The sequence below is a fragment of the Pristis pectinata genome, chromosome 20, assembly GCF_009764475.1.
Source record: "Pristis pectinata isolate sPriPec2 chromosome 20, sPriPec2.1.pri, whole genome shotgun sequence".
NCBI lineage: Eukaryota > Metazoa > Chordata > Chondrichthyes > Rhinopristiformes > Pristidae > Pristis > Pristis pectinata.
Genome location: NC_067424.1, coordinates 7384421 through 7398675, shown reverse-complemented (window position 1 = coordinate 7398675; position 14255 = coordinate 7384421). Strand labels below are relative to the sequence as shown.

Below are 14255 nucleotides of genomic sequence, written 5' to 3'. Positions count from 1 at the left end.
CCAAACATCAAAATGCTCACTTCATCCATTGTAATCCATGTTCCCATCAGTACAGATTTACTGCAAAGAGCCAATTCTTATCTATTCTCATATGAAACATCACTTTCAAAGTCAACAAAGCCAAAGATGTGGAAGTGTAACCGGTCCTTCGCCACTGGCTCCAAATACATATGCAAGGACAAATTATTTCCCCAAACTTTTTTCAAAATAAAATCCTGATGTTGTGTACCACACTACACATCAGGTGAATTGGCAGTGACTTCTACACTTGTGTGCAAGCTAATAGGAACGTGAATGGCAATGAAACTGGCAGAAGCTTGGGAAATTGAGAAAATGCCATTGCAAATTATCCACACCGTCAGTGCTAAAGAGCTGGAGTGGTGTTAATCCTTTATTCAATGGATGTGGGCATTACTAGCCAAAGACAGCATATAAAACCCACCCCCAATTATTTCAGTGGTCAAATTCAAAAAATTAACTACTTAAACAGTTTACACAAATTAAAAAGATGTTAGTTGTTCTGCCTTTGTGAAAAATATCACAGCTTTAGTAGAGCCTGGCCGTTGCAGAGGGGAAATTTTTAACTGTAAAATGAATGTTGTTTTTAGCTGCAGTAAGTTCTAGTGTTTATGATAATGCATTAAACTCTCAGAATTGCACCACAACAGTCACAAGCAGTCACTGCATTTATCCCACACAGGAGCATGTTATTTTTGTTTAATTCAATTTTTCACTCTTGGCCCATGAAGAAACCCAAGCTATTAATTGCCAGTTGCAGACATTTGCCACTGAAGCACCCAAGTGGCAGTCTTACAATGTAGTCAGTCAAAACATTGATGGACTACCCAGAGATTTCCCCCAATGATGCAGCTGAACACAGAACAGTCCAGAACAGGAAAAGGTCCTTCAGCCCACAATGTTGCGCCAAACTAATTATGCTAGTAACACCTAATCCCTTCTGCCCGCACATGGTCCATATCTCTCCACTCTCTGCAAATTCATGTGTTTATCTAAGAACCTCTTAGACACCTCTTATCATATCTGCTTCCACCACCACCCCTGGCAGTGCATTCTAGGCACCTACCACCCATGGTAGTGTGGGCAGGCACGGTAGTGTAGTGGTTAGCGTAACACTATTATAGTGCCAGTGACCCGGGTTCAATTCTAGCCGCTGTCTGTAAGGAGTTTGTACATTCTCCCCATGTCTGCGTGGGTTTCCTCCGGGTGCTCCGGTTTCCTCCCACATTCCAAAGACGTGCAAGTTAGGAAGTTGTGGAAATGCTATCTTGGCACCGGAAGCACGACAACACTTGCTGGCTGCCCCAGAACACTATGCAAAAAGATGTATTTCAATGTGTGTTTCAATGTACGTTTGACTAATAAAGATATCTTAATCTGTGTTTAAAAAAAAACTTGCTCCGCTCATCTCCTTTGAACTTTCCACCTCTCACCTTAAATGCATGCCCTCTAGAATTAGACATTTCAAACCTGGGAAAAAGATATCGGCTGTTTACTATGCCTCTCGGAACGTTATAAATTTCTAGCATGTCTCTCAGCCTCTGCCGATCCAGAGAAAACAACCCTAGTGTGTCTAACCTCTCCTTCTAGCTCATGCCCTCTAATCCAAGCAATATCCTGGTAAACCTCTTCTGAACCATCTCCATAGCCACCACATCCTTCCTATAATGGGGCAACCAGAACTCAATGCAATACTCCAGATGTAGCCTAACCAGAATTTTACAAAGCCGACTCTTCAACTCAATTCCTCAACTAATAAAATGCTCAGAAACTGATGCTGGCTCATTGACACAGAGCCCTGCTAACTGGTACACAGCAAGCTCAGTGCAAGATCCTCACTCGGAGCCCACTGCCAGCACCTATTACACACTGAACTGAGCCTTCATATTTTGATAACATCTATCTGTATTGTACTTTGACATCTAGATTGTACTGCTGGCTTTTAATTGAGTTTGGGCCTCCGAGATGAATATCTTAAATGCTGTGTACATCTCTTGTATTATGCCTCAAACCACATCCAGCAATAAATCTTCACAGCAGTTACACTTGCCTGCAAAGGCCAATACAACACTTGACGTCAGAATAGATTTGGCGTATGCAGAGTTTGTGTGTGCAGTCAGCAATAGAGCTACAGTATTCTGACCTCAAACTGACCTTAATCACAAAGCTTTGATAATATTTTTCTCATCTTTTGAGTATTTGAGAATAAAAAGTCCATCTTTTTGCTAATGTTGGACATGGCTTTCCATTGCTACATAATGCTTCCAAGGAATGAGAGATTTCATTTGACATACCTCTGATTTACCTCTGTCAGACAACTGGCTACCAAAAGCTTTATGAAGCATTCAGCCAATCACAACTAGCTCAGATGATTTTCAAAACAACATATGCAAACATGGGAAAATACAAGAGGCAAGGGCAGACAGACTGGACTATAGCAACTTATATATTGATCTCTACATCACTAGTTATTCTGTCAGCCTAGGAGAGAATGTGAACAGTTCTAATTATACACTTATGTTTAAGGGCCAGCTTTCTACTGAAGCGTTTAATTTGCGGAATATCATATGTACAGATTCAAAGGCTGGTCAAAAATTGCTCAGGTGTTATTAACATTACCAGCAAACAGAGATTAGTTAGGAAGGCTGCAGCAATAAAAAGTGCAGCTTTATGACATGAGTACTGTCACATTGTGTTATAATTCCTCTTTCAAACCACTCAGACAGAGCAGTTTGGATATAAAAGCATTAAAGGGATATGGGGCTAAAGGAGATAAATAGAGTAGGTCATAGATCTGAGTGAGTGACAGAAAAAACTCAAGGCACCAAGTGTCCTACCCCTGCTCGTACACTCTTGCTCACTATTGCCCAAGATCATTGTGAGGAAAAGTAGCTAAAGGATAATCTGCTCCTTTGTAAGTTTAAGCAGTCTAGCAGGTCAAAGCTTTTACGTGTCAAAATATAAACAATTATGTCACCCTACCATGAATCAAATGAGCTGGGGATCTGCAGCTGAGAAAGAAACCTTAAAAAAATAATATTTTTTAAAAAAAAATTTTCTTAAAAAAAAATAGGAATGTTTCTCTTAAATGAGCAAGATTTTGAAAGGGATAAAAGACAAATCTATCCTCCAAATTAATTCCCTAGAGGATAGATCTGTGCCCTTGGACAAAGAAATTCTGATCAAGAATGTAATTTTTACAAACCCCTGGGTTTATTTTATTTTTTGAGCAATGCTGGAGATAATGCTGAAATTCTGCTAATAAAAAATACACTTCAGAACTGGGCTCGGTGAAACTAATGCAACAGAAGCCACTCGATATACCAAAGCACTGAATCAAAATGCTTTACATCAGAATGCCAGGGGAAACATGGCAGGAGATTACAGGGGCTCCTGACAGATATTTGCATCTTCATTAGACGCAGATGAGGTACCAGAAGACTGGAGGAAACCTAATGCTGTTCCTTTATTTAAGAAGGGCAACAGGGATAAACCAAGGAACTACAGGCGGGTGGGCCTCGCGTCAGTGGTAGGGAAATTGGAGAAAATTTGAAGGGACAGGATCTATGTACATTTGGAAAGGCAGGGACTGATTAGGAAGAGTCAGCATGGCTTTGTGTGGGGGAATCCTGTCTCACTAATTTAAGTGAGATTTTTGAGGAGATAACAAAGGAGATTAATGAAGGCAGGACAGTAGATTTTGTCTTTGTGGACTTCAGTAAGGCTTTTGACAAGGTCCCACCTGGTAGGCTGGTCCAAAAGATTAATGCAGATGGGTGCCAGGGCAAGCTGACTAATTGGATCCAAAATTGGCTTGGTGATAGAAGGCAGAGGGGTGTGGTGGAAGGATGCTTTTCTGATTGGACGTCTGTGACAGTAATGAGATGGAAAATTGGGCTGAGCATTGGCAGATGGAATTTAATCCCAATAAGTGTGAGGTGATGTATTTTGGGAAGTCAAATAGGAGTAAGACATAGAGTAATTGGCAGGGTGCTAAGGAATGTTGATAAACAGGGTCCTAGGGGTTCAAGTCCATAGCTCCCTGAATCAGATAACATTACTACTTTTAAAGAGGCATTTCACCAGACACAAACAAGCAAAACATAGAAGGAAACTGTCCTAATGCGGGAAAGTGAGATTAGTGTAGATGGACAAAAAGGTTGCATGGATTTGGTGGGCCGAAGGACCTGTTTCTGTGCTGTACAGCTCTATGACTCTGAGCAACTGAAACTTCCTTTGCACACACATCTCCAGTTAGCTATATTCAATGCTTTATTACATAAAATGGAGTGATTAACATACACTCCTTGGTTTACAGACTGTTTTATTATGGCTAATATTAAAATGCAATTACTCCTGATAGTTTGCTCCTTACAGGTTTCAGACAGAGCTACTGCTAATAACACAGAACAGGGCATCAGAAGAGACAAACTATTTCAATATACCAAGTCTATTTACACAAGTGAACTAGCTTAAACAAGTTCTTTGTTTTATTATTCGTTCATAAAATACAGGCCTCACTGAGAAGGTCAGTCTTCATGGACAATTCCCAAGTGCTTGGACTGAGTGACCTGTTTGGCCATTTCAGTCAAGAAACAACTGTGGATCTGGGGTAACATTTAGGCCTGATGAGCTTGGACAGCTTCCTTCCTTCCCTGAAGGATATAAATAAACCACATAGATTTATATAACAATCTGGTAGCTTCAGGCTCACCATTATTGAAAAGTGTTTTTTCACTCCAAATTAGTCAAGGGAGTTCAAGTTTCCCACCGTCATGGTGACGTTTGAACTCGTGTTTACGGCTCAGTAGTGCAGGCCACTGAATGGCTCTATAAAAAAGATAATTGAAGTGGTTATTTCAAATATAGTGTGTCTGCAGACATCAATTTGAAACTTAGCCAAATAAGATGACTTTGCATTCCCAAACTGAAATCCATTACAAGATTTAGTTTGCTTATATCCTGCCTGGACAAGCTCCAAACACTGTTGCCACAGCTCATCAAATGTCCTAGATAAGCAAATTAAAACCAAGTATTTTCAAAACTAAGTCTTTGATATAGGTCTTAAGAATTCCCATTGTATCCCAGCTGACATTGTTAACCACAGAACTGGTCTGCAAAGCTATATAAATGCAACATGTCTGGGTGAGCAAATGTGATAGTTACTGACTTAATCCTCCACCTGGAGGATGTTAGCAATGGTCTACCAAATCTAAGGTAGATTCCAAAGCCTAAATTCCAATTAAAGAAAAATGTCTGTACATCTTTATTGATGGATTTTGTTATTCAAACTAAGGCCCAAGCCAAACACCACTCCATAGTTTTGTTTTTCCTTTTCCAGAAAAGGACACAAACTCATCTGGATACATTTCCTCACAAAAGAAATTTTATGGGTATGAAAACTATTATAGTCCCTGAACTATGAGCTCATGGCTATTCAGTGCCCACCCATCCTGTGTTCTTGTGCAGGAAACTTGATACACAAATCAGACTTAGCAGTGTGTGGTGGTAAGGACTAGACATGTAACATTTCTTTGCTAATTAGTAATTTACACTATTAACAAAACAGCAGCTCCAAAGTCTTACTGAACATCTCTCCTCCTCAAGATTTTTCTTACGATCATTCTGTATTGGAGCAACCTATCCACCCACAATGAATGTCAATGGAAAAGGAAGCTACTATTTGTTTCTGACTATTAAAAGCATTAAAAATAGTGACAAGAGCTCAGATCAATTGAATTTATTTGATTTTAGCTGGTACTCACATCTTGCTCACAGCCAATATCCACAGTCCAAAACTGAACCTTGACTCGTCACATTTGACCCAAGATGAGCTCTTGACCACTTATTTGTTCCATCACCAAGACTTCATCTTCAGAGCTACAACCCTGCCTCAGCTCATCTGCTGTTGAAACCTCATCCATGTCCGAGTTACCTGTAGACTATTCACTCCTGGTCAGCATCCCACATTTTGCCTTATGTGCACTTGAACTCATCCAAAACCCTGCTGATGGTGTCCCAATCTGTACCAAGCCCCCTTCACCCATGACCCTAATGCTTGCTGGTCTATATTTTGAGGCAGCAACAAGACTTCCAAAATCTCATCGTCTTCTTCAAATTTCTCCGAGGCTGATCTTGCCTCTAGCTATATTTGCATAGTCCTCAATCCATACACCACTCAAAGTTGCTCCAATTCTGCCACCTTATAACATTCTCTACTTTCCCTGCTCTCCAGAGAAAGCAGTTTCTTTACTTGTCGAAGCCTCAAGCTCCAGAATTCCCTCAAACCGTTAAAGGAAGCAAAATGGTCCTTAAATCTTCCCTCAATGAGCATAGTTTTGCATTGATGTGCAAGTATTTCCTTCCATGTCTCAGTGTTAAATTTTGCTCAGATTCACCTGTGTGAAGTGTCGAGAGGTTTTACTATGTTAACATGCAAGATACTGATGCTGCTCATTACTCCCTGATTAAAGTCTCATGTCTCCAACCCTCCATATACTCATATTTCTTAACAACCATTTAAAAAGGCACGTTACATCAAATCTACAAAGGTTTTACTTTTTTCCCCCAACAGAACATTCTTCTGCTCTTCCTTCACAAACAATGCCTTCTGTGTTGGTGGAGCTGTGTCCCACCCACTTCACAGTTCAATCTTCCCTCCTTCCCTCATAGGTAAGGAATGCTGGAGCGAGAAATTGCACTGTATTTTCTTTTATCAGTCACTACCTTCATTATTGAACAAATGGCTGTGTGCACTCCCACATTCACACAGACAGCAACCCCGTACCCATCACCATCCCCTCTCGTCTAACACCTCCCTAATCATAGACAACAGTTACAACTACACCCATGTTCAACTCACTTGCAGAGACAGACCATGATTACAAAATAAATACCGGAAAGGAATGTCCATCAAAGCTGATGGATCTATCATATCACTACTTAACTGGATAACCACTCCTTTCCGTGAAAAAGCATTTCTTGACAAAGATCTTGGTCTGGCCCTTCATGTCGTAACCTGCAGACCTTCCCATGTGTTAACCAGTCTTATGACTCAATGAGCCCAACTCGTTTTTAAAAATATTCAGTATCTTAACTATTTTAAGATCTGTTCAATCACATCTCAAAAGAGTCCTCTAATCATGACTGATTTTTGGTTTTCCTAAAAATGTCAACAATAAGCCTAGGTCTTTTCCAATTTCATGCACAATTCTCAACACTATTTTGAAACATCTCATTCTTCAGATACCTATCACCTATTTATCCATTTAATGCACAGTACTTGAGTCATCCACCAGGAGCTGATCAGGAAGTACATATAGAGAAAAGAAACTGCAATGTCTTTTGTATTTTCATCCTCTGAAAGTCAATCATCACACTAGGCATTAGATTTCCCCTGGGTACTCTCCTATTCATCCTTGGGGGCAACCACATTCAATTCAACCTCTCATTTCACTTAGTGTGTGCACACACTTCTCAACAAGAACCACGACGGATGAGGAAGATTGGCAGGTCTTGCTGCCACACAGTGTCGTATTGCCAGTGAACCAGGAGCAGCTCACCCAGCAAAGCTAGGACACCAGTGGTTTTGTCACAGGGCTAATAATCCAGAAACCTAGGCTGATCTTCCGGAAATGTGATTGATGTCCAACCACAGCTGCTAGGATATTTAAATTCAATTAACTTATTCAATTAATTTGGAATAAAGAACATGTGTCCATGGAACCACTAGAAGTTCACCGGATGCACCAACGTTCTTTAGGCAAGGTTACCTGTTCTCCTTTCCCAGACTGGCCTATGAGTGAGCTGAAACCCACAGAGCTGTGCCTATCCTCTGAAATGGCTTCACAATATACTCATTTCACACAGAACATGGAATGGACAATAATGCTGGCTTTGCCAGCAAGGCCCACATCCTGTAATCTAATATAAAAGACTGGGAACCAAACTATAAAGCCCAGCTCCATGAGGGAATGACTTCACTGCCCAAGAGATCTGGCCAGTGAAAATTCAGTGATCGTTTTCAACATAATTATGCTGCAGAATGAGGATATAGTAAAGCAAAACCTTACAATAAGATTTGCTCCTTTTCTAAATGTATGACAACCTGTTCATTTAAAACCAATGGAGCTACGATTATACATATCTGTACAAAGATTGAAAGCAAACTCCTCAAACAGGCTTTCAAGTGAAAAGCATGCCCACCTTGCAAATTAAGCGACAGCCTCCACTCAAGATCACCTAGTGAGCCTTAAAGAATTTAATGTTAAACATTGCAAAAGAAAATTAAAACTGTACCGTAACATGCTTCTGAGACATTCTTCTTGCTTTAATCCCCCCCCCGGTGTATTTTTATAAATTTGTTTCACAGTCAACTCACTTCCTAAGAAATGAATTGTCTAACCCCCACCCACAGCCTTGAGTAAACTTTGCTGTTAAATAGATTGAGTCACCTGACTCTATTTCCCATAACCTTCCAGAGGCATACACAAGAGCGCATTCATATTAACTGATTATGAAAGTTCTTGAAAGCTTCTGACGTTCAGACTTGTCAAAACTCCGTAATAGGCCTTAAAATGGATACAAGGTTAATAAAGCTCTGAATTAAGAGGATAAAATGACTTTATTAGAGTTCATCCATGCTTCCAAAACAGAAATACAGAAGCAAAGAGTTTTTTTGGTGTTGATGTTCATACATATAGAATAACAAAAAAGGTAAAAACCTACATTGTATCTGCTTTAACAGAACATCGAACAGCATAGGAACAGGGTTTATGGCCCAACGATGTTGTGCCAAACTAATTAAGCTAATGATGCCTAATTAAACTAATCCCTGTTTGGGATGTTCCATGTTTCTATCTATCAAAGGATATCAGTCCTAAAAATCTGATTCAAATTTATTCTATGGTTTTGTAACAGAAGTGCATGTCAAAATGCATCACCAGTAACAAGATTTAGACTGCATGCAAAATCATTTAGACAACATGCTCTTCTCCTTCAATAGAGATTACCCTCTTCAAATGTCCTTAACCATATTGCATTGCTTAATTTGACAATAGAAATGTGTTCACAGAAGTAAGGACATTCCACAGCACTCATGAGTGCACACAGCAAACATGAAAGGTCACATAAAGCCGATTAAAGAAGTTTGCATGTACTCGAGTTTACCAAAATCTTTGAAGGTCATCTTTTTAAAAAAAAATCTTTCCAGCCCAGACTTGTAACGAAAAATAGTGTGCACATACTCCTGTGGCGTCGCTTAGTGGCTTTTGAAGGTGGCTCACACTTAATTCCAGCAGTCTCCTAAAGAAACATTTTTTTTTGCCAACTTTAAACAATTTGCATTAATCACATGGTGAGCACTCTTTAGTCATGACACTAATAATGTTGAAGTAGAGGGGTGATTCAGCTCCAAGGAATGAACTTTTAAGGATTGCTGCTTTCACAAAAGTTTTATTCAACAAAGAGAGGGCAGGAGTCTTAAATCAAAAATGGGTATTAAAATAATTACTGCTTAGGAACATGAATTACTTGTGAACCATGGAACAGACACAACCTTGGCCATTCCAGCTTGGGTAAGACAATGGGCCCCTGTCAAGTGCTTTAGACTTATAATTTCTACCAATACGGTGGTGCGTATATAGAATGAGGTGCCAAAGGAAATGATCAAGGCTGGTACAATAACAGCATTTAAAAGTCATAGACAAAAAAAACTCTAAGAAGCTGATCATTTAAAGCAAAATGTCATTTTTTTGGTGGTACCTTTACTAAGCACCACTATAGGAGTACACCAGGAGCTCAAGGAGCAGAAATAGTTATCATGTGGTCTAAATCGCACACACACTTTGGATATATTTCTAAGTATACTTCAAGTTCTGAGGAAGGAAGTTAACTTTTGGTTCAGATAATTTTTTTTACATACACAGAATTATCGTCATGGCCCCTCCCATCCCCAATCAATCCATATCACCCAACGTCACCCATCACTTGATTTATTACAGATAGGAGGGGCAAATCACCTGACCCCTCAAGCCTGCCCTGCTATTCACACATGGCTGATCTGTCCCAAGTCTCACCTCTTCTATGTCAGTTTCCCATAGCCCTCAATTCTCCAATCTTTCAGAAAGGTAGCTACCTGCCCTTTAAATGCCTCCAATGATCCAGCCTCCACAACCCTCCAGGGTGGTGAATTACAGAAACTCAAAATAAAATTACTCAACTCATAATTAGCTTGTAAGCAGGCAAGTCAAAACATTCAACCAGTAAGTTCACAGTAATCTGCTGCAACAGGTTGACAGCAGACCCAGCCTCACTGGCTCTCCACTAGGCTTTTGAGCATCGAGCAACAGCAAAACATACATCAGGCTGCTGTTTATTAATTACAGCTCAGCATTCAACACCATCATCCCCTCAGTACTAATCAACAAGCTTCAAAACCTGGGCCTCCTTATCGAAAGAACACAGTCAGTGCTGATTGGTAATAACATCTTCTCCTGGCTGACAATCAACACAGGCACACTTCAAGGATGCGTGCTTAGCCCACTGCTCTACTCTCTCTATACTCATGACTGTGTGGCTAGACACAGCTCAAACACCATTTATAAATTCGCCGATGACACCACTGTTGTTGGCAGAATGTCAGATGGCGACAAGGAGGCGTACAGGAGTGAGGTAGATCGGCTGGTTGAGTGGTGTCACAACAACCTCGCACTCAACATCAGCAAGACCAAGAAATTGATTGTGGACTTCAGGAAGGGGAAGTCTGGAGAACACACACCAGTCTTCACTGAGGGGTCAGCGGTGGAAAGGGTGAGCAGTTTCAAGTTCCTGGGCGTCAACATCTCTGAGGATCTATCCTGGGCCCAACACATTGACGCAATCACAAAGAAGGCATGCTAGCGGCTCTACTTCATTAGGAGTTTGAGGAGATTTGGTATATCACCAAAGACTCTTGCAAATTTCTGCAGATGTATGGTGGAGAACATTTTGACTGGTTGCATCTCAGCCTAGTATGGAGGCTCCAATGCACAGGATCAAAAGAAGCTGCAGAGGGTTATAGATGTGGCCAGCTCCATCACAGGCACAACCCTCCCCAGTATCAAGGACATCTTCAAGAGGTGGTGCCTCAAAGGCGGCACCTCAAGAAGGCGGCATCCATCACTAAGGACCCTCACCATCCGGGAAATGCCATCTTCACGTTACTACCATCAGGGTGGAGGTACAGGAGACTGAAGACCCACACTCAACATTTTAGGAACAGCTTCTTCCCCTCCACCATCAGATTTCTGAACGGTCCATGAACACTACCTCTTTATTCCTCTTTTGCACTATTTAGTGTCTGAAAATAATGTTTTTCACGTCTTACACTGTACTGCTGCTGCGAAACAACAAATTTCACGACATACGGCAGTGATAATAAATCTAATTCTGTCACTATTTCAGTATCTTTCACTACCTGGAAAATAAATCTGGTAATTCCAGCTTTGGTGTACTGGGCACAGAAACCCAGGAGCCCGAACCCTCACTGGATCTTGGATACCCAAAGTGACAACTGCCCAAGTATGCATAATTCATAAGATTCACAGACGATCATGTCAAAGTGAAACCCCAAACTTCTCCCAAATATACAACAGCTGATATCTTGCACAATTGCAATGCATTTTCCTGTTTGATTAAACACAACCCAAAGAACAGCTCATGTCAAACATTGCTCTGGCAACTTTTTGTTTTAAGAAAGTGTGCAGGTGACAGTGTGTACTTTTCATGAAACAAAACACTATTCAGGAATTCCACCAAGTAGATTCTTATATTGCAAAAGATTTTGTTTCTGCATTACCCCAAGCAGAAAAATAGATCGATGCAGGTTAGACATTTGCTAAGTCATATGGTTCAATAACAGATCCTATTAAAAACAACTGAATGTGAAGCTGAATGTGCATTTTAATAAATCGTCTTCATTAATGAGAAAATTTAATCATAGATGGGAACTTAATTAAAGTAACCACTGCACAGAAAAGCAATAATTGGCAGAGCTCTTAAACACGTTATTTCAAAGAGTAAAATAAATTTAAATATATAATTTAAAACACATGCAAATCTTATTATAATGCAGTTTTGAGTAGCAATGATATTTGTGCTGCTTCAGTTTTTGAAAATGAAGTTTGTAACAGAATTATAAGCACAATGCTGGAATTTGTTTCGTCTCTTTCAATTTTATCAATTTTTTAATAATGATGTTAAATTATTAACGATATTAAGTATAGAGCAAAGGCAATGGAAGTGGAGCATTTCACACCCAGCTGTATTAAAGCAAAACAGCATCTGTGAAAAGAAAGGAAATCCATCCAATAAAATAGTCTCCCATTCAGGAAATAGTCAGTCATCACCCATGCATAAAACTGGTGGGGCTGGTGTTAAAAACTGAACTATAAACTCTCCTCACCAAAGGAAAAAGCTCCTCAAAAATACAGGTATATTTAAAGATTCAAATACAGGTTATGAACACCCGACTTATGGACACCCCTACATACAAACGAGCTCCCATAATATCATTATATCCAAAAGTCCCAATGATGTACATCTATTCGTTCGTACAAACACTCTCACTTTCCTTAAATAATTTTTCTTTCTTCTCAGTCTTGTGTGCTTTTGATGCTATTTCATTACAATACTGTGGAGTCATGGTTACCATATCCAGTGATTTTTGTGTATTTTTCGACTTACAGACAAAACCAACTTAGGGACGTCTGTAAAAATGGAACCTGTTCATTACCTGGGGATGGCCAGTACACCAAAAACTGACAGATTTTGAAGAATGAGCTGCATGGTGTAAATCAGATAGATGTTCTTGTACAAGAGTTCAACACTAATAGCTCACAGAACCGAAGCAGATGTCCAGTTAGGCAGGCTAGGACTTTATTGCTCAGAGCATAGGGCACTGAGAGTTGACCTTGTACAGATGCATAAAATCATGAGGGGCATAGATAGGGTTAATGCACACAGTCTTTTTCCCCAGGGAAAGGGAATCAAAAACTGAAGGGTATAGATTTAAGGTGAGAGGGGGAAGATTTCAAAAGGGACCCAAGGGGCAAGTTCTTCAGGCAGAGGGTGGTATGTATATGGAATTAGCTGCCAGAGGAAGTGGTTGAGGCAGGTACAACAACATTTAAAAAGGTACTTGACACGTACATGAATACAAAAGATTTAGAGGGATATGGCCCAAATGGGATTATTTTAGATGGGGATCTTGGTCAATTTATGGACGAGTTGGGCTGAAGGGCCTGTTTGCGTGATGTATTACCCTTTGACTCCAAGGCAGTCAACTTGTAACCAATTACTGGGCAAACATTACTTCAGCTTTCAGAAACATTCTTTCCCCAAAGACCTTAAGATTCTAAAGATAATTCTTCTGAATTGCAGTAGACTGGCAACTTGTGCACATCAGATGACTACATCTAGAGCAGAAAAGTTCTTTTCTGCAAGGTTGTTGGAAAGGTTGGCACTTGTTTTCCCTTTCAGCTAGAGATGTTAAGAAGTTTCAATCCAATTTCTCCGGACTACAGAGACCCTGGATGATTCTACAAAACAATTCTCTGGAATTTAACAATTAAATAGGTTAAAGAGCATAAATGACAATACAAGATCACTGAGGCAAGGGTACTGAATGAGGCAGGAAGAAAATAAAACTTAAGTAAAGGAGTTGAGCAGCTACACTGGGTTTGACTTTAAACTGACCCTTTTACCTTCTGCATATAAATTAATTTTACAGATAGAAGGATACACAGACAGCACCACCACCATATATAATGTACAAGAATGATAAAGAGAAGTGCTTCACCAGCAGGGGATGGAACACAAAGCCATTATAAAGTGGAATGAAAAGGGGCTAACTAGCAGCAACATGAGCAAGTTTTTATCATTGTTCGGTCATCATTGCAATCATACCCCAAACAAATTTAGTCTGCATTATAACTAACATTTCACCATACCAATTGAACACACGCATATCTTCAGCTTTCTTTTACTAAGCTAACACCTGCATGGCTCTCGCCATTAGTCATCCTGGAAGTCACAGATTAAGGAATGGCACAAAACAGTAGTAAGGATGTGTATACCTACAGTTGAGGCAATGTGCAAGCAGTCCTTGTGCAAGATCAGGAAATTTAGTCCTTCATATATTGGCAAGATAGTTCAAGGTGACCATCTTCTATGAACAGCATTCAAGTCACTGTCAAACA

At 40.0% G+C, this 14255-nt stretch overlaps 1 protein-coding gene across 2 annotated transcripts in view; it reads right to left on the bottom strand.

Moving 5' to 3' along the window:
* The window catches only part of LOC127580765 (S-adenosylhomocysteine hydrolase-like protein 1), a 71639-nt gene that overhangs the window by 36775 nt on the left and 20609 nt on the right, over nt 1–14255 (bottom strand). The window contains exon 1 of one of the 2 annotated variants that reach the window (XM_052034600.1): nt 4733–4847. The exons of the other annotated variant lie outside the window; for it this stretch is intronic. Coding sequence (XP_051890560.1) covers nt 4733–4735 — 3 coding nt within the window. The 5' untranslated portion in view covers nt 4736–4847. Of the gene's footprint in view, nt 1–4732; nt 4848–14255 lie in introns of those variants that run through there. 2 annotated transcript variants of the gene reach the window in all.